We start from the raw sequence: 25,921 nt of genomic DNA on the forward strand, positions 1-25,921 counted from the left end.
TACACAGTGCTTGTGATTTCGCACTGTATTGTGTAAATATATAGCAGTGATTCCACATGAAGTATGCAGAAGCGGTTTCCGACTCAATATGCTCAAGTCTATTCAACATCTCAAAACGAAATAGTCTTTATCAGTACTGAAACATTGGTATTAGAGCCATACTCATTGGGTGCGATTTTTTCGCATGTGTATGGAAACCTGTTTGAAAGTGTTTCACCGGTAAATATTTTCCACCAATCTGGTTTTCATATGCATGCCAAAAAATCGTAGATAGTGAGATATCTTTCAGGCTTTATTTCATTTAACGTTAGATGGCGAGTGTTTTTTTTTATAATTTTTTTTTATCGACGGCTTAATTCAAAGGATATAGGCATTTTATCTTTAAAAAAATATATATATACAGTAAGACCTCGAAAATCCGGACTGCTTGGGGGTTTGGTAGGTCCGGATTTCGGAAATTTCCGGATTTTAGATACCTTACTTAAATTGATAGAATTATCGAAGTTCCGAATTCGACAGGCCGATTTTGCGATTAAACGTGCTTGTGTAGACCTCCGACTTCCATTTTAACAACTTAACATAGATACTATATGCTTTAAATAATAAATAAGAGACATTACAAATCAAACAGATACAAAAAGTAGCCTAAAATAATATATTTATAGCAACACAATTAAATAAACTTTAACTAAATTATTTTTTAAACATATCAAAAATCGTTAGTTGTTTCATAGATTTCATTCTATGTTTGCTTATTTTTTCTTTTACTTTATAGAGTAACATTAACTCGTGCTCATCAACAATATCTCTTTGTTCCAAACCTTTAAGAACATTGTTCATATTTGTTAACATTTCATCCAATGACACTAATCTTTCTTCATTTAAAGTTTCAGTTTCGGAATCACTGTTTTCTTCACGACCATTACTTAAAACGGCCATTTTTATTTCATTGTCCGTCATGTGGTTGACTATAGGTAAATCGTCGTCGCACATCATGACCTCCTCGATGTCATCTTGATCGATTTTGAACACGCACTTTTTAGCGTAATCGAGAAGTTCATTAACTTCAAATTTTGGACTTTTGAAAGTTTGAAACCTTCACAATTGTTTTCACTTTCATTTTCAAAGAAAATGGTAGAAGGCAGCAGATTGTTCCAACCATGCCTCAAAGTTTCAGGCGTAACACTATTCCATGCATTTGCAGCACAGTAAAGGGCATCCTTCATGTTAAATTCCTTTACAAATTCTGTGATGCTCTTGCCCTGATTGAGAGAACAGAGCATTTTCTCCAAAAAGTCCTTTTTATACTTACATTTTAAAGATCTTAATATCCCATTATCCATAGGTTGAATGAGAGAAGTGCAGTTTGGAGGCAAGTACATCACTTGAACTCCTGATTTCAAAAAAATTTCAGCTGGAGGATGTGCTGTGCAATTATCTAAGAGGAGAATAATTTTGGCATCGCTTGGAAGCCCAACAGCATTACAATGAGCTCGAGCTTTCGGAATGAAATTACCGTTGAACCACTCTTCTGTCAATTCTTGCGTAATCCATGCACGCTTGTTCGCTTTGTATACAACGGGTAGACTTTGAACGTTTTTCAATGCTCGAGGTCTAGCACTTTTGCCGATTACCATCAGCTTGAAGCGATGAGATCCGGAAGCATTAGCGCACGCCAACACAGTTAGCCTCTCCTTTATATCCTTCACACCGGATGGATTGCTTTCATCTGCAGTGGCTAAGGTTTTTCTTGGAACATAGCGCCAAAAGAGAGCAGCAGGGTGGCCACTCAGTCTGGAAACCGGGAAAACCGGGAATTCTCAGGGAATTTTGAAACACCACTGGAAAACCGGGAATTCTCAGGGAATTTCACGTCGATTCTGGAAAATAATTTTGTCGCGCGTTGCCGTTTTTTTCCTTCCCATTCCGTTATGTTTAGTTTTTCGGAGCGAAACACATCTGCTTCTTCGCGGTCAAGCATCAATTGATTATCCCCAATGAACGCTTCGTGTCCCCGCGAAAAAGCGGATATCCGATTTTTGCGAACAATAGTCGGATAGAATTTTCCGATCCGAACAATAGTCGGATTACTGCGACTTCCGCTATAGAGTGGAAAGGAGTCTAAGCGTTTCGTTTCGATCGCCGATATTTGATTTTTTTTTTTTTTTTTGTCTGATAGATTTTTGGATTTTTAAATATTAGGAACTGCACCGGAATCTGCTAAAATCGCGATTTTTAATCAGACGATTTTAATATCAATCATCGATTTTCGTATTTAACTGATTTAAAACTTATGTGTTGCAATTTTTTTACGCGATTTAAAAATCGTACTAGCAATTCCTATTCACTCAATTTAAAAATCCAATATCGCGATTTGTATTTAAGCGTTTTTGAAACCCAATATCGCGATTTGTATTCTCGTGAGTTTAAAATCCAACATAGCGATTCGTATTCACGCATTTTTAAGTCCAATTTTGCGATTCGTTTTCACGCAGTTGTAATATCAGATATCGTTTTTCGTATTTGTACGCTATTTAAAAATTACTCACTGCGATTCGTATTCACGTGATTTAAAAATTATGCATCGTGATTCTTATTTACGCGATTTAAAATTTCAATATCGCAATTTGTATTTTCGTGTTTTTAAAATCCAACAGCTCGATTCATATTCACGCGATTTTAAAATCCAACCGCACGATTCATAATCACGCGATTTTAAAATCCAATATCGTGATTTGTATTCACGCGATTTTAAGATCCAATATCGTTATTTGTATTTTCGTGTTTTTAAAATCAAAAATCACCATTCATATTCACGCTATTTTAAAATCCAATATCGTGATTCATATTCACGCGATTTTAAAATCCAAAAAGGCGATTCATATTCTCACGATTTTAAAATCCAATATTGCGATTCATATTCACGCGATTTTGAAATCCAAAATCGCGATTCATATTCACGCGATTTTGAAATCCAAAATCGTGATTCATATTCATGCGATTTAAAAATCCAATATCAAGATTCTTGAAAGAAGTAGAAGTAAGTTTTCTCTTGAATTAGTTACTATAAAGATGTGATATATTTTTCATTAGTAAGTAATTTAATAGTCGTGCCTTCCTATAATTGCTTAATTTTTTTAATATGTTAGTGGTCAAAATTTTAAAATTATATTTAAGAAAAATTTAAAGTTAACTGTCTAAATGCTTCTGCCACTTTAAATATTGAATAAAAATCTCCCAGCATAATTAAAAGTTGCTTTTATAAATCTCAGTATCATATAGAACTCTCCCCCCCCCTCCTCCCAGTGACCTGCGTTGTGAAAGTTCAGTTTTTTATTTTATTTTTGTCCACTTTCATGCCTGATTATAGGGAGCAATTACAAAAAAACATAGCTAGCTGTGATTATTTCGTTATGGGCTTTGATGAAAGTCTAAATAAAATCGCTCAGAAACAACAAATGGACATAAGTGTTCGACTTTGGAATAAAGATACAAATAAAGTTCAGACACGATATTTGACATCAGTATTTCTTGGTCATTCAACAGCAATGGATTTGTTGGATAATTTCAAAGAAGCCCTTACCCAATTTTTCATCAATAAAAATAAAATAATTCAAATATCTATGGATGGACCTAATGTCAACCATAAATTTCTTAATGATCTTAAAAAAGAACTTGAGTAAATGCCGCAAGATCCTTTGCTGTTAGATATAGGTAGCTGTGGACTGCATACAATCCATTGTGGGTTTAAACATGTAATATAGTCTACAGGGTGGAATGTAGTGAACTTTTTACGGGCGCTATACTACATTTTTAAAGATGTACCATCACATAGAGCTGATTTCATATATTTCACTGGATGTGAAAAATTTCCGAAGAAATTTTGTGCAATCCGATGGGTTCAAAATGTAGAAGTTGCTGAGAGGGCATTACAAATGTTGCCTCATATTTTCGAATTTGTAAAAGCAGCAAAGAAGGAGAAAAAAATCTATGTTGGCTCAAAAAAGTTCAGTGTACTTTTGGAGTGTATCAAGGACAGTTTTCCAGTCATTAGCTGCTTTTATTGAAACATTTCTCACAGAATTTCAGATCGATGCTCCATTAGCTCCTTTACTTTTCTCTAATTTAACATAAATTTTAAGATCTCTTCTTGATAAATTTGTAAAACCCGATATTTTAGTGGAGAACTCTTCAAAATTAGGAAAAATAGATTTGTCATTGGCAGATAATATGCTTCCAATCAACGAAGTTGCTCTCAGTTTTGCAGTTAAGGATGAAATTAGGAAAATAAAAGATTCTTCTCCTTCTGAAGAATTTTCATTTAGGAAAGAATGTGCAATTGCTTATAAAAAAATTCTGTGAAAATTTTTTAGAAAGATCACCTTTTAAATTCCAGTTAACAAGGGGGCTATCTTGTCTTGATCCTGGTGTAATTTTAAATACAGCAATTGCTGAAAAACGACTTTCATCTTGCCTTTCAATGTTGGTATCTAGCAATTGAATATCAGGTATCAAGACTGACTGTGTGAAAGATAGTTACAAAACGTTCATTCGGAATCCTTTAGTTAAGAAAGAAATGGAACAATTTGAGAAGAGGGAAAAACGACTGGATAATGTTTTCTTCTCTCTATTTGAAGTTTGCAATGCACCAGAAAATTTACGTTCCTTTGTTAAGCTTCTCCTCATATTGTCACACGAAGTGTGTCACAGGTCTGAAGTTATAGAAAGGGGCTTTTCTATTAATTCAGATTGTTTAATAAAAAATGAATACGAAGATAGTTTAGTTGCTCTAAGGCAAATTCATGATGATGTTATGGATGCTGGTGATGTTAACAATATAACTGTGACGAAATCCATGATAAACTACGGAAAACAGTTTCACCCACGTTATATTGAAGTATTAGAAAAAAGGAAGGAGGCAGCAGAAGAAAAAAAGAAAGTTATGTTAGAAAAGAGGCAAAATGAAAAATTAAAAAAAGAATTGCATGCTAAAAAACAAAAATTAACGACTGAATTTTATTTAGAAACTTCTTTAATTGATGAACAATTAAAAGCTATAAGAAATTAATTTTTAAAAGCTTTCAATTATTAACTTGTTGAGCTATTTATACTGTATAATTTGATTAACTCCACTTTTTAAAACATCTCAAACTTAAGTGTCAAAGAATATATTAATATATATATATATAGGTAGTATATTTTTTATATTTATATTTAAAGTAAGTTTTGCAGATAATATAAATGAACAACATTATATGACTAAATATTTTTGGCTTTTCATTTATTGATAATTTATTTCACAAGTAATTTTGATCTCAATTCTAAATTTTTAGTTTGATGGAGTTGATCAATTTGTGTACTAAGCTATTTATATAAAAACTTTTTATTTTATACAAAATAAAGTTTCTAAAATTCCTTGAAATTTAGATTTTTTTTTTATAATTTTTATAAACTACTATTAATTTTTAAGTTTATTTTTATGGTTGAGTATACAGCAGTTATTTTTTTTATATGAGAATTTTATGGCTGCTATTTCAATAATCTATATTTTTAGCAGAAATATGGGTATTAATATATATTTTTTGGTGCTAGAAATGCCTAACTTTTTCCACCTGTTTTATCAGAGAACATTTACACTTTTTTCTCATTTTAATGTGTCATCAAATCTTGTAAATGTGTATCCACATTTGTAAAAGAAATTCATACAGCACATTTTAAAAGCAACACAGCTGTATATATATATAGTATATATTTTTTTTATTTACTGTATATTGTTGTGTAGCTAATAAATATATGAAGTCTCGTTAATGCTGCGTTGTGGTATCTGGAATTTTAGAAATTTACTCTGGAAAGTCTGGAAAACTCAGGGAATTTTTTTTGATCTGGAGAGTGGCCACCCTGAGCAGTTTCGTCGGCATTATAAATCTGATCGAAAGATAAATTATTTTCAGCCACAAATTCGGAAAATTCATTAACAAAATGCTCGGCAGCTTCAACGTCAGCTGACGCCTTTTCCCCGCAAATTCTTAATTGCCTTATTCCATGACGTTTTTAAAATTTATCTAGCCATCCTGAAGAATATTCACAAGGCGTTTCTATTTTCAATTCTTTGTGATAGAGCCTTGCCTGTGCCATAATAATTGCGCCAGTCAAAGGCACTTTCTCACTTCTTCGTTGCCGTACCCATTCTATCATTATGCTATCCAAATCTTCGTTGTTGGCTTTGCGTATAGTCTTTCTCTTATCCATCTCTAAAGGTACGTCACTTTTTGCAAAAAACTGCAGTATTTTATCTTTCTGCTTAATTAAATCATAGACAGTTGATTTGCCGAGTTCGTATTCGATGCACAGATTAGCCACTGAAGTTCCTGAGTCATGTTTCCGAAGCATTTCTACTTTCTTCAAAATTGAAAGAGAATTGTGTTTCCTCTTCTTCGAACTTTCATCTTTTTTTCCCGTAATCGATCTTATAGATAACATAATGTTAGATAACAATTCGTTAAATAACAATTAAAACTAAAAATATAGGCTTTTAAAACGGGAGCTGACTTTCAACATACAACTAAAACGGATGCTTCTAGACTAGACTGTAACAGCTGATACTAATCCTTTTTTTGTTGGGTAACGAAAGAACTTGTCCCCGCCTCCCACACTTCAAGGTTAAGAAAGAACCCGTTTTCTTTCTTCACAAGGGGGAAAAACAAGGTGGTAGAAGAATTCCTCCTCCTACACACCTTATCTATCAAAGAAAATAGAGGGGATTCCCCTATCTCCAGAGGGGAGTCCCCTTTGTTCTCTCTACAAAGCTGATAAGAAGGACTGGAATTTCCTTATCAGCTATGTACTTTCATTCACTCCCCACCCCTACCTCTTCTTCTACTGCTTCCTTGTTGGAGAAGAGTTGCGATTTTGCGCTCTTAAGTTAAAATTTTTATTTTAAGCGATTTTTTTTTTGTTGAAATTTTTTCCTGACGAACTGGATGTAAAGGTCCGGATTTTCGAGGTCGTACTGTATATATATATATAGTTATTTTTTACTTGTTTCCTTTGGCTGCTTCTAAAATTTCTTGATTTGTTGGAAATGCTGTCTCATCTTTACTATCGATATCGCTACTAGTAAGAATATTTAATTCAAATCTAAAACGTTTTTCTTCTTCTCAATATTAGTAGCGTGGGAAGCTTCTTTTCCTGTCGCTTTCCAGAAAAAAAATCTCTGACATAACTAGATGTTGTCGACTTCCATCTTATTTCTTCTTCGGAATGCCGCCTTGAAAAATCAGTTTTCAAATTTGTTTTAATTATTGGGGCTTCTCTATTGCAACAAATAACCTTTTCGTTAGACATGATTTTTTTTAAAAAAAGAATCTTTTTACGCATGAAATTTTCCACATAAGTAAGTGCAAAAAATATAAAATGCTCTGTTCTCATAAGAAAACGCAAAGCAAATTACTGCGTCAGCGATAGAGGCCGAAGTTGGCAAATTTCCAAAAATAGCTTAATAAAGGGGAAAATAATTCTCCCCTTTTTATCCATTAACTGTTTGTGTTGGAGATTAACGGAGAATTACAAGCGCTTTCTCCTTCCGCGGTACGCTAGAAAAAAACAATATTTAAAACAATTCTGTAAGAAAAAAAAATTTCAGAACCATTATTGCTTCTGCAGAAATTTTTTGTTTCTGTAGAAAATGTTTTTTTTTTTTGGTAAAACAGCTTCTGTTTCTGCAGAATCTTTTTTGAGAACTTTTGTTTGTGGCAAACCAAAAATTTTTATTTCCCAAATAAAAAAAATTTTTCTGCAATAATGCCGCTGTGCCGCCGTGTTTCTGCCACGGGGAACTTGACCGTCCACCAATTACTCAATGTTCAGATTTGTAATTTATTTTCCATCTTTTGTTCTTATAAAAAAGTAACTCAGTGTTTTTGCTGTTGAAATTTTTTTATTCCTCTGTCTAACTGCTAATTGAAGAGATGTAAAAAATTCACTTATTAACATTTTTTAGTTGTAAATTTTTTTTCTTCTCAAAAAAATTGCTGTGAAATCATTGTTATTTATTTCTTATACATTTCATTTCTTTCATTCCAAAATACGAAGTTTTGCGTGCCTATTTGCTTTAAGTAGTTGTTTATTATTATTTTTTTTCTTTCCTTTTTTTGCTGAATTTTGCTTCCAGATTAAGATGCATGTCGTTTTCTTATCATTTGCTTATTTTTGTAAACATTTATTCTATAGTATGTCGATAATATGCAATTTAGTTTCGAAATATTTTTTGTTGCATGAAAATAGTTGCCAGCTTTCTTCTGAACTTATTTTGATCTATTTTTATATTGAGGAATCTGTTTCAAGTCGAGAAAATTCAGATTCCAAGATTTCTCACCGTTTGTGAACATGCAGTAAGAAATCTCGAAACCTGGAATGGAAATGGCTCTTAAATTATTTATGATGTCACTTTTTAAAATCATTCCTGTTCAACATGTTCTAATTTTGATTTTTATTTGAAAACGTTGAGTTATTATTATTTTTCTTAAGTGTTATGGAGAATTAAAGAAATGCCAAACAAAATTCAATTCAGCGGATATAGTTTAAACAAAATCTGTACTTAAATTGTTGAAGATGAAAGTGAAGTGTAGAATTATATTCAAGACATTGCTTGGTTATAATTCTTAGTGACAATGTGTATTTGACATTAATATTATCAGTTCGAAATGTAGCTTGCTCTGTTCTACGAATGTGTCCAACTTTGTTCTATATGCAATGATTTTACCAAAAAATTTTGATGGTATTGATAATATGATTACACCCTGATTGATTTTCGCATTTTGTTAAATCTCCCTTTTTTCGTGATTTTCATTATCCCTGCCTCTGACCCAGGATCTTGTTTTCTGATCATTGTTTGCCAAACCTATTGAATAATCTTGATTGATTTCTGTCTGATGTTTATAGATCAGCTATAATGTTAACATTTCCACATGCTTCTTTGACTAATTTCTCTCTGAGCAACTTTGAGTTCATTTGGCAAGATCCTTTCAACAAAGTTGTTTAGCAATTGATTGGCATTTAATTCCTTTTTAGATTATTATTAAAAAAATAGTAGCAGGCAGGGTTGGGTTTTTGCCGTCAAAAACTGGTTTTTGACATGACAGTGGTAAAAACCGACATAAACCTACTGTTTTCTTTAATTTATGGCATATAGAGGACAATATATTATATTTACATAATTGCCTTTATAAATGAATGTTGTAAATGATTGCTATTGATTTTGCAACTATATACACGCATTCTTATAGAAAGATAAAAATTCATGCAGAAATACTGTATGAATGTATATCCTTCTATACTAAATATTGTAATATACTTATTGAAAATAGTCATACTTACTTTTATCATTATAGCTTGATTTGCAAAGGATTCAAAATTTTGCACTTCTTAATTGTGAGAAATAAACAAACAAACAAAAAAGCTTGGCACTAATAATAATTTCAAGAACTAAAAAGTATTTAAAATTTGGCATTTCTTAAATATTAGAAATAAGCTAAACAAAACTTTCAAAACTTGTAACTACTAACAAATTCTAAGTCAAGAATTACTGCTATTTTGTCAAGTTAAAAACTTTTATTCAGTTGAAAAAGCACATTAAACAAAATTACATGTTCAGTAGTCGGGGTCACTGTGCCGAAGCATACAATTGCAAGTGACTAATTTCGCGCATTTTTCATTGCTTGGAAATGTTGAAAATTTTGTTTAGTATCCTAATATTTTACTTCAAATAGTATGTTTTGATATAATAATGTTGGAAAAATGTAAGAATCTGTTCTTAAATATCTTTTAACAACTTTTTTTCTAATTTTATTGCCCAAAAATGAATTAATTTTAAATTATAAGCAGTTAAATTCAAATATAAATACAGTTTTGCAAAAACTATGGATTTTTGACAGAGGTTTTTTTGACATGATGTAAAAACCGTCAAGCGCCAAAAACTTGCCAACCCTGGTAGTTGGTAAATCAAAAGATTCTACATGACAAACATTTAGAACTTCTTAAATATCCTTCTTATCTTTCTTTTGTGTCAGTATCGGAAATAAGATTTTCTCCAATTGACTGAGTAATTTGAGTTTCTCTTTTTACCACTTATTGTTTGATAATCTCGTATAATTTTCTGGTTTGACCTCTATTCTTGGCTCCTTGTGTATTTTTTGCTAATTCATTTAAAAATTCTGTTATTAGCTCTTGCGACTCATCTGTCCATTTCTGTGTACTGTTTCATACATAGGACTTCCACAATCTTTCAGATTTTAAACTGTCCTTTAAGATCTTAACTTTGTTTCTTTTTCAATTTTATTCCATGTATCACCAGGGAGTGAGCTATTCATCTTTTTTTTTTTTTTTTTTTATGTTTCTTTACATTTTGCTCTTAAGAATTAGTTTGCAATTGTATTTAAAACTCCTTTAAAATTTTTCCCAATCTTGTTCCACAATCATAGCCGTTTGCTCATTGTTCTGAGTATCTAGTGCTACAAACTCTAGTGTTTTCCAACTCTAAACAAAATCTATCCCACACATCTCTAGCTTTAAATTTTGATACTGGTTGGAACAGCTGCTCGAATTACTCCAAACTGCTCCAGAATGTAATTTCTGCTCCAACCTGCTCCAAAATGTCGTTTTTTTTCCTCCAAAATTGCTCCATACTGTTCCAAAACTCAAAAATAGTCATTAAGCAAAAAGTGAAATTGTGGTACAATTTGGAACCAAATTAGTGCACAAAAGTCTGTTATATTGCTCCAAAACAGCAAGCAATTTTCTTCTTTTCCTTAAAAATTGATCAAAGTGTTTAGATACATTTTTCGAATTGAGTGTGCCAGGAAGTTATTAATTTGAGGGTCCATCCAATAATTGTTTAAAATATTTTATGCTTTTTATTGAAATTTTATTTTACCAGATTCGTTATGAAAATTTTCTGCACTCTTAAATTAATTAAGAAAAAACATTTCAATAATTTTTAAAGACTAAAGTAGAAATTGAGAAGAGTATCACTTTTGTAACTTTTAACAACTACGGCAAGAAATCTTATGTGCTGCAGATTTATGAATTCAAAATAGTGTAATTTATCTTTTTTTAAAAAAATTTGATTCAGAAATAGTTGAATTTAAGAATTAAATAATATCAGATTTGTTAACGTTTTTTGATTTCCAGTAATACCATGCATGGATAATTATATTCTGGTTCTTTGTAGAATCCTTCCAGGTCTAAGCTTTTGAATGGGGGTAATGTTTTTAATCATAAAGACAATCAGTAAATTATTAATTTCTCAATTATTCATCCTAAGCTTGTGGATGTCTTTATGATTAAAAACACTACCCCCAATCAGTAAATTATTCATTTCACAAAAGGCATTAAAAAGCTCTTTAATTTCTTTTCTTAGACAATTTCCCAACCATCTCTCTAAATCCCACTAAGATATTAACATTATGACTAAGATAATATAATGAAATATTTGATGGAAAATAAGTGGAGCTAGTTTTTCTCTTTGTCATTTGCTAATAGAATTTTGAAGTTTTATGTATTTATCATGCAATAAAGCAAGCTCAAAATATTGCTGTTACTAAAGTGTTTTTTCTATTAAGCAATACCATTGTCTTTATGTAATTTACATTTGCTTTAAAAAAAATTTAATAGCTTTATTGATTTATTTTATGTTTTAGAATGTGGAGGTAAGATGCATCTTCGAGAAGGAGAATATGAAAAAGCTCACACGGATTTCTTTGAAGCTTTTAAAAATTATGATGAATCTGGAAGCCCCCGGTGCGTGATCAATTTTTTAATTTCTTTCTTTTTTTCTTTTACCAAGTACAGTGAGCTCTTGATTATTTGTTGTATTGTGTGATGTAATCACTAAGCTAATTTCAGGCTTATTAACTGCCCTAGATTCTCCAAAGTTTCTCTGGTATGATGAGAAAGCTAAACCAAACTAACTACAGTTTTTTATTTTGCATGTAAATCGTAAAATGATTAACAAAATATCAGTATTACAGTAATATCAACTATCCATAACTAGTGAAAAGGAATCAGAATTATTGAAAATGGGGTTGAACTGTCTTTTAATAATTTTGGCAATGAAAGAAACTTATTGAGTCTTGAAAAATATAAATTAGAGTTCGTATAATAGTAGTTTGACAAATTTAAATTTTAATAAAATTTTTTCATTTGAAATCACTTATTCTCATCGAAACATGCAAGGAGGAAATTTGTAGTCTAGTAATGTCCTTTAGAGACTGATCTACTGCCCAGTTACAAGAATTTCCTAATTTCTTCACCTGAAATTATAAACTCTTTCAAAATATCGATAAAAGAACTACCTGACCTAAGTATTGTGAGCAAAATATGCTAATTATTCTCTATTACTACTACTCATCAGCTTAATAGTTCCTTGAAAACCCGAGCCTTCCTCAGGATAGCCCTCTATTTCTCATGGTTCTGGGCTTTAAACTTTCAATTCTTGATTTTTAACTTTTTTGTATCCTCAACATCTTCCAACCATCTTTTTCTTGGTCAAGAACTGACAAATTTTGAGTCAAAGACCTTTCTCACATCTGTCAGTGACTATATCAATGTTTTTATACTTTTCCGAAATCTCCACATTTTATGTAAAAAAATTTCTCTCTACCTTTCTCTCCCAGATTAACAAACTTTCATGATCTTTTTTCACTTTAAGTCCAGGACTCCCTTCTATATTATTCAATATTGTATTTAATATATTATAATAGTATTTTAACAGTGTTTGGAAGAGCCTATATGCTTTGCCTTTTTTGAACTGTTTATCTCAATTGAGATACCATTATTTTTGGTAATTATTGCACCCAGATTAATAAATTGTTTCACTAGCTCAAACTGTTCCTCACCAAATGTTAAACTTTGTATGCTATTAAAATTATGTTCATCTTTGGTGGCAATAAAATATTTTAATTAACTTGTAATCCTATCTTGATTGTCTTTTTTCTGGTCTGTGTATATTAGGGATGCCAAAACTGGGAAGTTTTTTTGTTTCTCACTTAGGAAAAAATACTGCTGTATTAGAAAGTTAATTTGTATTAAATAATTTTTTTTTACTGTTCATCCTGACTTTTTATTCCTGTATTGTCTTAGTGCAACTCTGAACTTGATTCTAACAATTTTTGTACAAGTTTTATTTATTCCTATAACTTCCTTGCTTCTCCGTAAATGTAGCTAGCATGTTGCTTTCAGTTAAGATCTGAATATATCTTAAGTTTTTGCCATTATAGTTTTACGTTAATCATGTTGGTCCCAAAATTTTTTTTTTTTTTTTGTGGTACTTGCAAACTACAGCACTTGTGTCAGCACTTGCAAACCGCAGGAGGGAACACTATCGTTGTAGGATAACTGATCTCATCAAGATAAAATACTGTGCTACAGAATCCTACAAGGACCAAAAATAATGTGGGGTGTATTTTCAAGCAGATAAATGAAAGTTTCATTGAACAAAACAGTAGTAGCATTTGTTATAGCAATTTGTATACATCTGAGTTTTTCCTAGTATCAGATTGTGAATAATTATGTGTTTATTGTACTATTATTTTAATGACTAGATTTATGTATATTAATGTTGCAAATATTTTTTTTTTTTAGGCGGACAACATGCTTAAAATATTTAGTTTTGGCTAATATGTTAATGAAATCTGGTATTAATCCCTTTGATTCACAAGAAGCTAAACCCTACAAAAATGATCCTGAAATATTGGCTATGACAAATTTAGTGAGGTATAGATTTTTATTGTTATTTATTTATAAAAATTTAAGATTCCAATAGAATTAATGTTTTCATGTTTAGTTAAATGTAAGCAAAAATTCTAATTATTGGCAACATTTGTGATTCGTTCAAGGACGAAATTTCAAACTACATTAGACATGAGATCTGCAATTTATTACTTATTTATAATTTTTTAACATTTTTTTTTAAGTTTTTATTTCTAAGGATGTTGAAAAATAACCAAACTGCCAAAAGCATTTTAGATAATCTATTCAAAATTGACTTTGAGTCCATTCTATAGATTGATCAATATTGAGATCAGATTCAATACGGCCTATTGAGAAATTAGACTTATTAAGAATTGGAAAAACTTTCACTGATAAATTTTTGTAAAGTTATTACCAGTGATTTCTACAGTCAATCTTTTATATTAGCTATTTTATTTTGATTTGTAAATAATTTAAAGCTGGTTTTCAAAGGCTCTGTTGTCACATGATATAATGCTTTTTAGTTTGGAGAGTATTTTTTTCTAGTATGATATTTTTATAACTGCTGCAAGTTTAACAGTTATGTAAGACTGTCGCCTATATTTAGCTACTGTCCTCTAGGCTAATTCTGATAATTAAGTAAAATGTTAATGCAAATAAAAGTGAAATAAAAATCATTCCTAACCCATTTTTTTTTCAGTATTTGAATAGATACTCCAACAGTACAGATACTCATTAAAAATTGCAAAATATAGGAATAATTATTAGACTTAATAATTTTTATCAAGGTGAAAAAATCTCATCAAATTTGAAATTGTTAAGAATGCTTAGTAACTTTTTAAATATTTAAGCTATTTGTTTGCTTTTAAGCTTAGATGTTTAATGACATATAGTTTAAAATTAACTTTGCTTTGACAGTAAAATATTTAGACCGGGACTTTTCTATTTTAATTGGATGAAAAAGCTTTGAAACACAAGCTTAATGCTATATAATAATGTTTTAACATTTCTATCACATTAATTTAATCCTAAATTCTAACATTAATTTAATCCTAAATAGTTTGAACATTTTTCTAATATTATGTTTTCTGTCCTCAATATTAGATATCAATCCTCTTGTTGAAGGTTTAAAAACTTACGGTAAATTATTAAAATGAAACCTTACATTAGACACATCTACAAATGAAGACATTTTGTTAAATCCTCTTTAAGGTATAAATTCAATAACAATGAAAATTGAAGAGAAAAATTATGAAATACATAATTCCAACTATATAAAATTGCATCTTTCCACCATTTTTTATTATATAAAATTTTTTCTTTATCCGAAATTAAGAATATTGTTAAGCATCTACTACCAAATCAACCTATCAACTTCCTTTATTTTACAAAGGATAGGAAATGATACTGCTCATGTAAAATATTTCAGACATCAGCATCTTTTTATCTGGGTGACACTGGTTATGTGAACCTACTAGTTAAAATCATGGATTAAATGCTCTTAATTTCCCTTCCTTTTCTTTTAATCAATTCGCCCCCTGTAGTTAACACAGCTGATTTTAAAAAAAATTAGAAAATGGAAATCTAGTCATGGAACTGTTTATATAAATCAAACATTTATTCAAACTCTTGACAAATGATCTATTGTGAAAACTGCAACAACTTAATGGTGTGGTGTCTTACCGGTATTGCCACATTCTTTTTTTTATGCATCACAGAAGATTTATCTTTTAGTAGGTATCACCACGTTTCCTATCATGTGATGGGGAATTTTTGGGATGTAAAATTATTTAAATAGGGGTGAAATTTTTGAAATAGTTGCAAATAATGACCTCATCAATGAATAAACTGAAGCTTTTATTCTTTTTGTATTCTCATGTTTGCCTACATAAGAATACCTACATAAATTTTTCACTAACGCTTAGCTTAGAGAAAGATCCTTTTATAAAATCCTATGCTTTTTTCATACCTTTTTACAATTCAAAAGATAATTCTTGTAAAAAAATTTTTTTTTTTTAAATTTGTGTGTTAGCAACAATTGTTTTATGTTTTTTCTATCAATGGAAGTACTTTTGTTATGAAATAGTTAATTGATGGACTCTGCTATTTCTAATTAAGTGTACCCTAGCAACAAAATAACTTGGGTCCTCATTGGAGCAATATTCATTAATCTTGCCTTAATAAAGAGGGCAGATATTTTCCCGATATCTACCCTATACAGAATTGTTATAGCTCTGTATTAAAAGCCATTCTGGGACTAATAATAAAAAACTAGACATCTCAATATTGTTCCCTTGGTGCATGCTCTTATACGATCCATATTGAGCTAATTTTGAGCCCAAATGGGGCCAAGGTAAAATTGTAGCTAGGGTATTATTGTTTATTTTTAAAAATTCAAAATATGTTTTTGAACTTGTTTTAGTGCCTATCAAAATAATGACATAAATGAATTTGAGAAGATACTGAAAACTAACCGTAGGAATATAATGGATGATCCTTTTATTAGGGAGCATATAGAAGGTAATGTAGGATAGATACCTAAATTGGTTTTCATTTTAACTTTCTGTTCTCCTTTTAATTTTTAATATCTTTCAGATCTTCTTAGGAATATCAGGACACAAGTTCTTATTAAATTAATTAAGCCTTATACTAGGATTCATATACCTTTTATTTCAAAAGTACGTATAAGATTACATATATTTTTGAAAGCTTTATTGTACCATATTTTTTAATGTTTTGGTTTACATAATCACTTGAAATTATGCTATATTTTTAAATGATTCAATCCCACTTGGATTTACGATAAAATTTTTGGCAGTTATTCAGAGTGCGTAGCGTTAAGGTGCTTTTTTCGATCTTCGTATTTTAAAAGCCCTGAAAGGTGCTTTTTTCATTTAGTGTTTTTAAACAGTACTTAATTTTCTTTTTTTCAAAATGAGATATTTATTCTTTGCCATGTTGATTTTCACCGTGAATTATGCAAAAAGACATTGTTCTATTCAAAGTTTTCACAATTAATTCAACTACAATCTATTTCAGCGTACTGTCGGTCCGTAACATATTAAAACGCAATTCATTTAACATGTTTGATGAAATACTTGCGGATCCACATGTGCGTGTACTGAGCTAGATTCAGTGCTGAGGATTTTTACCCCCTCATGTGCAACTCTGCTGCATTTTACAAGGCTTCCTGAAATCAAACTGAAAAATCTCTCAAATTTTCACTGATTTCGAAAACCAACTAAATATAGTAAAAAAATTTCTCCTAATAACGATCGAAATTGATTTATTTCGTTAATTTCATCGTTTGCGATGCGTACTGGCAGGCTTCATCACTGGCAGGCTAATGACCTTCTCGTGATATTTCATTTATATATCAATACCATAAACATTTTAATGAACTTGGGGATCATTCACTAATTGCATATTTTCATGTTGGTCAAAAATCAAGTAGTTAGTCAAGAGCAGTCAAGAATCCCATAATTTCATCTCCTCAAAATTTCCATCTCCCTTTTATTCATTAAATTTACGAGTAATATTTTACCTGAGAGACGATCCACCAGTACTCTAATACTCTTTTTTTTTTTTGTGCTTATTACTTTTTATTAATTGTATTATTACTTTTAAAATATTCAGTATTAAGTTAATTTATGAGATAATATAATGTTAAGTAGAGGCAAGATTTTAAAACGGTATGAAGTGAAGGGCTTTTAATATTTTAAATGCAGCAGAAAAACTTATGTTTAATTTAATAAAAAAATTCAGATTCGTCATCCGAAAAAACTTTAAATCTTCTCTTAATGATTTTATTTACAAACAATTGAAATCTAAATTCTATTATTAACATTGGGGACATTTTATTAGACATTAAATCATGCACAAAACTATTATAACTATGAAGTATAACTATATACTACTATAATTATAATTCATAGTATATATATCATTTATAAAAAATCTAGCCAAAATCATTAAATTTTTAATCGGTTTTTCTAAAAGCATGGTACTCTTCTTAATACATTATAAGTAAAAACTATGAGTTGTTAATTATCAATCTAAATATTGATTTTAATTATTATAAAGTGGCTGCCAATAATTTTCTGAACTCAACTTATAAATCTTTTTCTTCTTTTGTTTGATTTTTAATGTTTAATTATTACTGACTTATATACAGGTTAGCAGAATATATCTAATCATGCAAACCAAGTTTTGAGGAGAATTCAGGCAACCAAAGGAAAATTTTCTATTTATAAAAATTCCTACAAAAATTTTTATTGTTGAGAAATGTGTTACTTTGCAAATTTTTCCTTGTTAAAAAACATTAAATGTCAATTTGTGTATTTATCAATTTGAATTCCATAAGTTTGTGAATGGGACCTTTAATTTAATAAATTATTACTATTTCAATATATTTTGATATGCTCGTTTTTTTTTTTCGAGAATTGTATAAAATCAAGCAAATTTATTTTCTTATATAAACTTTACTTTCCAAAAATATTTTTAAAAACTTATTGCACTAAAAAAACTAAAGAAAAATGTTAAAATTTTTTGGGAAATTTCGATTTGAAAGAAAATATTCTGAGTATATATTATGGACTAAGAATTTTCTGGACTCCTGCTTATATGTACATGAATATTTCCTATAAATCATAAATATAACATTCCCTGATAAGTAAACTAATTATAATTTACAAAAAATATAAATGTTTGTTTAGATGAGTTAATAATTTTTTAAATCTATCTATTCAAGGATTTTAGTTAACTTACTATCAATATTAATATTTTTTTTAAATCTATCTATTCAAGGGTTTAGTTAAGTTACTATCAATATTTAGTACAGTTATTAAAATAAATTTCCTAATTACCTGTTATTTTACATGTTATAATAGTTTAGTAGGTCAACATTCTAGTCTATACAGCTGAGAATCAATCGAAAGAAAAGTTTCAAATTTCGATCTTATTTATACAAAACTGAAAAATGAACTTGGAGTTCAAAAGGCTTCAAAACTATTTTTTCTGCTTTGAGGAAAAGAGGAGTAAAAATGGAAGTAAATGAAAACTGATTTTAAGATGATTGTTAAGTGTTTTTTTAAAATAATATAGTTTTTGTATTTTTATTTTTAATAATTAAACAAATTAAGTGATTGGATTGGATAAATTGCAATTTCTCACATTTTTATTTATAATTATTTATTTTTTTTTCACACCAAAATTTAGGTTTTTGACAGTAATTTTCAAAATAAAAAGAATTTTCCATTAAAATAATTCAAGAACATAATTGATTGAACACTTGTAATTTTACATGTATGTTAATTTTAAAATATTTCATATTTATAATAGCTATTAATTCCTATACCAAAATTTTGGTTTTTCGACAATTTCTAAAAAACTATGTCAAGAAGCTTTTCTCGACATGGCGGTTAAAACCGTCAATTGTCGAAAACTTGCCAACCATGCCTAATTATGATGTAAGTCCTTAAAAATATTTTTGAGTGCTTAAAAGGTGCTTATTTTTTGTTGAAAATTTGGCTATTGCTGGTAAAGATATTCATAGTTTTTTACACGAAAACATCATTATTATACAGGTACACTGGAAATTTCTAATATCTTATTTCTAGAATTACGTGACAATTTTATCCATGTGGTTTTGTGATTTCCGCATAGTTGTTAAATTTTCGATTTGATTTTTTTAAAATTAATACGATCTCCAAATTACAAATCGTTTTTAAGAATAATCATGTAATGACCCATTTTAGTGGTGAAAATTTCATCTCAAATCCAAAATTTGGAATTTTTGTGCATGTTAAAATTGAGTGTGTGATCCTTTTATGTGAGGCGGGAGAAAAAATTGTGTTTTTTTTTCCCCCCTGTAGTGAAATGCTGAATTTCGTGTCCATGATATCCAGTTTTTTATATGTATATATTATAGCAAAAATCTGATTAAAATAGAACAAAAATCGAAAATCTGGTAAAAATCACGAAGAAACAGAATAGCAGACGATTCAAATTTTTTGATGCTATTTTTTAAACAGGTTGCGGGTTTAAAATTTTTTCTTTATAAAAAAAAAAAGTTTTTCTTATTTTAAATGGGAAGGATATGGGAACATAAAACATACTGTGTTGTTTTACCGGTAGATGTATTATTCAATAATATTGTGAATGTATTAGTTGTCTTAATTGCACAATTTTGTGAGGTTTTAAGCAAGAGTAACAAATGGTCACATTGCTCCTCTAAAGATAATAATAGTATATTAAAAATCTTATATTTCTGTTTCCGGATCGTTCAGTGAACTATATTAAATGCACTACTGTAACATAGCTGCATAACCTTTCTCTTTCTGCATTGTTAATGTGTCTTTTAATTACAGGAGCTAAATATTGATGTGATTGAAGTAGAAAATTTATTGGTTTCTTGCATATTGGATAGGTAAGTATCCGAAGATACATTTATATTGTCAAAATAAGTGCACAACATAAATAGAATAAGAAAAAAATTAGATATATGTGTTAATTGATTAATCTGAATGGTAAAAGTATGAAATAGTATAAGGCTGTATGTTTTAAACAGTAATATTACAGGCGAAAAATCATTTAAGCTATTAAGGAATAGGTTATGTGTGACATTTATGAAGCTATATTGTCACCGCTTTCTATCTCTCTATAAATAGAGACCTTAGAATTCTCTGAGCATTTGAAAATACTGACATAGAAAATCTGAAACTCTCAGGTTTATGCAAAATCAGATTTGGAAATTTTCGGAATATTAACATTTAATAATGATCACACACAAGTTAAGAACTTTAAAAATGTAAGTATTTTCTTGAAATCTTAATTGATTTTGTTTTGTCCTCAGCTGAGATTTTTGGAAACATGATTTTCTTTTTTTTTTTTCTTCCTCTAAGTCATTAACTCATGTTATCTCATCCAATTGACAGCATTTCATTGTATTCCGTCTTCTTTTTTTTATTTTATTACACTCTTTTTATTTTAAGAGAAAAAAAATCAGTCTAATAGTTAAGTTAAACTTTTCTTTTACCCTTCATGTTTATTTTTCTCCAATTAAAAAACAAATTATTAACTCTATAAGTAAAGTATTTCGAATTATGCAGTGCCCGTTGCATTAAATCGCATTCCTTCTGAAGACATTTGATCTTATTAAAGGCTGATGTATAAATTAATAGAAAAAAAAGTAATTTCAAAGTTTTATATCACAAATTTACAATTTGAATGTTAAGATTTTAAAGAAATGATCAGAACTTAGTTGGCAACTTAATATTATTATTTTAAAAATAAAATTAACTGCGTAATTTTCTTTTCAGTACTATTCAAGGCCGTATAGATCAAGAAAACCAAGTTTTGAAGTTGGACAAGAAAACACAAGGTGCTGCTAGGTACAGTGCTCTAGATAAATGGACTGGTCAACTATCTACTTTACATCAGACTATTGTAAATAAAATGGCATAGCAAGAATATTATAGAACTAAAAAAAATTGCTTAGTCTACAACTGATATTTATCTGTTTGGTGACTAATGCTCGCACTCTGTGATTGATAATGAAACCCTCGTCCATTGGAGACACATTCACATGCCTATTGGATGGATGGATGGCTCATTTTTTTTCTTTTTCAATTGACCATTCCGAATGTGCCTGTACAAAAACTATGAAAAGCATGAATGTGGGTGTGCAATCGTAGAGTGGTTATTTTTTTTTTCACTTTCATGTACCAAATAAAAGCTTCATCCCACTTGTAATTGTTTTGAAATATTGAAAACTAACAGACTGTATTTAATGTGTTTTGTTTATTTGTTTGTGACCTAAGAGAATACATGTTTTTCTACTGTTTGAGAGATAATTAAAAAGTAACTAATTTATAAGTTGTCTTAAATAAGTGAAGCTTTCATTATTGCTGAACCAAAGTTCATGCCGATTCATAGAAATTTCATTGAAACAACGTGTAATGTAAATTTGAAACTAGTTTTATTGCTTTACATTTTTAAAAAAAAAATAAAATATTTCACATGTTTCCTATTCATTTTGTCTTTTTATTTTAAAGCTTTTAAGTAAAATATTTACATGTGTTTTGGAGAATTATTAATTATTGGAATGCTAAAACTTCAAAGAATTTCGGTTGTTAACAGTTAGCTTAGTTATCTTAAGTTCTTGTAAGAAAAAAATAACTTTTATTCAATCTAGATTAATTTATCTTGAACTGCTCTCAATACTACTATGTATACTTGAAGCAAATTTTTTTATCATTATTAAATTTCACAAAATATTAAGAAAGCAGTATTTCATCATAGGCATTTGTGCTAACTGACTTGACTTCTTGAAACTACTTGAACAAAAAAATATCTAGATACCTGAATCTTTTTCTTATAATGTTTATATAGTTTTTAATCTTAAAAAAATTACTTTTAACTTTAATAACACGGGAGTATTTGTGACCGCGTTGAAAAGCTGTTATTTAAAATTTGTTCACTAATAAAAGTTATTATCTAATAAAACTGAAATAAACAGCTTAGGCATTTTGCATATTTTTAGAGGAATGAGATTTTATTTAAAACGAGAAAAATAGTTTTTAGATTATAGGAAACAAAAATTAAACAACATCTGACTATAATTAATTTATGGCATACTACAAGATAGCCTGACTGTAAGAAAATTTTATTACTCTCTTAAAAAAGGCAAATTAATTTGGGTTGGTAGCCAGAGATCTGATGCGAAAATTAGGTACTTAACTGGGTGCATTTCTTAGTGTCAACTACTGGCTGTCTTAAATTTAACGCTTTTCGAAACATTAAAAAAAAAAAAAAAACGGTTATAGTTAAAATAAAATTCTTATAGCAAATTTGTGCTATAAGGCGTAAATTTATCTCCCAGTTTCTGGTTCAAAAATTTTCCAACAAATAGTGCTTTAAATTATTTATACTGTTTTTTCACCCTTTCTCTGATCATTGCTTGTGACTAATGATGGGCATTCATCATAGTTTGTAATTTTCATTAATTAAAAAATTGAGAAGTTATTTTCAGTTTTTCTCTTATTTGTTTGTCAGGTTTACTATTTCCCTTCATCTGTTTGAAAATTTTTGAACTAAAAATAAAATCTCTGGGAGAAAGAATTATGCTCTGACATATGAATTAGGTGTAAATAGTTTTAAAGCCTTTATCCTTTTCCAGGGCCCCCAAATCCTTACAAACCACATTTTTTTAATGTAAGTTTGCTTTAGTTTTTTTTTTTTAATTTATTTTTTAATATTTTGGTCATTCTTTGAAAATTAGTTAAAAGAAGTATTTCAGTTACCTGAAAATTGCACAGCACACATTTATATTCTTAAAAAGCCAAGGATTTTGTGCAGTTATGTTTATTGATCAGTATCACAGTCCTTGAACTTCAGGTTATTCACTATTCTTTCCTTGTGAGTTGTAACTGGAAATTCAACTATGACAGAGCTCATGTGCCTTTTATTTATTTGATTTAATATAGATAAAATCAAAAACCGAAATTTTTCTGCAGAATTTTTTATTTTAATTGAAAGATTTTATTAACATTATTCATTTCTAAAATTGTAAATATTTAATAGGTTGAACTGAGTATACTATTCACAAAGTTTACAAAAGTGATTGAAGTACATTATCTATTCTACTAAATTTGTTTCTTAATTTTGAATAATATTGTGAAGGAAAAAAAATCATTTAATAAATTTTCCTGCTATGAAATTTTTAAAGATGCGTTGGAGGTCATATATATACTTAATTACTATTTTTAGAAGTTTATAACAAATCTTAAATGATTAGCTGTTTCAAAATTTTTGAATTTATCTCTTTGTAAAGTTTTTTTTGTCCAATTAACATTTAATAATCATAAAACTTTAAAAATTGTAACTTATTTAAAAATATAAGGTTCTGGTTATAAAATATTAAACTTATTACAATTCTTAAAAAAAAAAAAAAATATGGAACTTTCAATCGCTTCTTAGCAAGAAATACCAATTTGGAGTTCTATAAGTAATCAATTCATAAAAGTGTCCGTAAACTTAAGTAAAATTTTTGAATATGTTTATGAAATTATATTTGGTTAACTATAATCCCTGCTAATTTTAATTTATATTGCTGTTAAATATGTAATTTAGAAAGCATGTTTTTTAAGTATTGTCTTATGCGGTGCAAAGAGTATTCTTTTACGTAGTTAATTCCCCCCCCCCCCCAAAAAAAAAAAATTCTATGTCATGTCTTCAAGGCTTATTTGTAAGTCGAAAATTGCGAAGTTAGCACTAAAGGATACTGTTCCACTAATCAAGATTTAAAAAAAATAACCTCGATTTTTTAAAATTTAAATCTGATTTTTTATTTTTATTAGATAACTAGTAACTTTTTAAGAATTTATAATTTTTTTACAGACATAAAACATGCAATTGAAGTGTAAAGTAATAAATATAATAAAATAAAAACTGTACCAAAAATCTTCAGAAATTTTTCTTTCAAATATTCATGTAATGAAACAATAAAATTATTTAAACATCACATTATAAAATTGACTATCTGATAAAATAAATTAGTTTTTAATTTAAGAGAAAACAGTGAATATAGAATAGAATAGTGAATACATTTATTTATTCACTAGAATAGGAGAAATAGTGAATACATTTATTTATTCACTATTTCTCCCAAGTTAAAGACAATCAGAAAAAAAAATCATGACTGAAATTAAATAACTAAAGATATTTTTCTGAAGAAAAAGAATAGTCAGAAAACAGTATGAAAGATGTTATATATGTTTTTGTATTAATTAAAAGTAATGAAGACTTCAAGGGAAAAAAATCAATCTAGTTCTTCATGATGTACTAAATTATTTTTAACATTTTCTAAAAATGAAGCATGGATTTTATGTACAAATATATTAATTTTCTTACTTTTCCATTTCTCAATTTATTTCTAGTTTTGCAGTGTACTATTATTAAGCACATGAAACCTCTCACAAATTCAGAAGTAAGCAATTGCTTTTTTTTTTTGTTGCTTCTTAAGAATTCTAATTTTTCAATGCCTTCCATTATTTTGTGAGAGACATTTGAGATGTCTTCAAAAAGAGATCGAAAGGATCAGCTCTAGCTATGTCAAAAAAAAAAAAAAAAAAAAAAATTCATATTCATTTAAATTTTTACCTCAGAAATATGGATAAATCAATATGGAGTTTGAAAATTTGGTTATTGTGTAGGAAAAGAGTTGCATGTTTTAGTATTATATGTATGTATCACGATTTAAATTTGGGGGAACCCTGCCATTAACAGTAAAATTAGTGCTTTGTTAAGGGTTCTTATTATCTTACTAAATGTCTGGTTTTGAGGATTTTCAGTACTCGTGGGTTATTCTGATGAAGAAAATATATATATATGTTTAACACTCAATATTTTCTTAATCATGAAATTTTTAAAAAGTACAAACTTAAGGGCTCCATAACTATTTTATACATATTACAGTCAAACCCCGCTATAGTGAACTCCCGGATATAGTGAACAAAATGTTCAGTCCCGTGCCTTGCTATACACGTATAATATTATTTTTTTGTGGATATAGTGAACCAAAAAAGTGAGGAAGTTGGATATAGTGAACTTTTTTCTGTCTTCCACTGATTTTTTTCTTCACTTTTTTTGTAATAATTTTGAAATTTCTACTTCAAAATAAATAGATATACCGATTTTTAAAACCATCTATAAAGGGGAATGTAGCGATAAGTATTTTTTCTTGGTTGCTTCTTTTATCTCACTTTCCCATCCCTAAATATGCCAAGCATATGTTTCCAACCCAGGCAGATGATGTAAGGTGTCAGTGGGATCAATATGCATTTTCTGTCAGAGGGAATGAGTAATTAATTATTCATTATTGGTCAGAAGGTTGGACACTAATCTGTGTTGATAGGGCCCTCATTTCAACTCCTTTTTGCTCTCAGTTCAGTTAAAAAATGCCTGCAAACAAGTGTCTCAAATTCAACTATGGCGATCAGTAAACGTAAAACGTTGTCCATTGTTGATAAAATGGGCATAATCAGTAAAATTGAAAATGGATGTAATTAAGCTGATATTTGCAGGGTTTATAAACAATCCAAATCTACAGTTTGTAGCACATGGAAAAATAGACAATTTCTGCTCATGAAAAAATAATTTAGATGGCAGAAAAAAG

The 25,921-nt window shown here is 29.0% G+C and overlaps 1 protein-coding gene and 1 pseudogene across 3 annotated transcripts in view; both read left to right on the forward strand.

Annotated features, from left to right (window-relative positions):
- Positions 1-21,779, forward strand: part of alien (COP9 signalosome complex subunit 2 alien) — a 47,866-nt gene extending 26,087 nt beyond the window's left edge. For both annotated transcript variants that reach the window (XM_016068647.4, XM_016068648.4), the window contains exons 8-13: positions 11,697-11,796; positions 13,639-13,770; positions 16,169-16,266; positions 16,342-16,424; positions 20,115-20,173; positions 21,066-21,779. In XM_016068647.4, coding sequence (XP_015924133.1) covers positions 11,697-11,796; positions 13,639-13,770; positions 16,169-16,266; positions 16,342-16,424; positions 20,115-20,173; positions 21,066-21,210 — 617 coding nt within the window. In that variant the 3' untranslated portion in view covers positions 21,211-21,779. The remainder of the gene's footprint in view (positions 1-11,696; positions 11,797-13,638; positions 13,771-16,168; positions 16,267-16,341; positions 16,425-20,114; positions 20,174-21,065) is intronic.
- On the forward strand, positions 2,754-5,177 carry LOC147807205 (uncharacterized; annotated as a pseudogene). The gene is made up of 2 exons (XR_015435685.1): positions 2,754-4,060; positions 4,143-5,177. The product of XR_015435685.1 is annotated as an uncharacterized LOC147807205 (transcript).
- Positions 21,780-25,921: the final 4,142 nt, after the last annotated feature.

This window comes from Parasteatoda tepidariorum, chromosome 7, assembly GCF_982258835.1.
Source record: "Parasteatoda tepidariorum strain Cologne lab strain chromosome 7, Ptep-v5.0, whole genome shotgun sequence".
Classification (NCBI taxonomy): domain Eukaryota; kingdom Metazoa; phylum Arthropoda; class Arachnida; order Araneae; family Theridiidae; genus Parasteatoda; species Parasteatoda tepidariorum.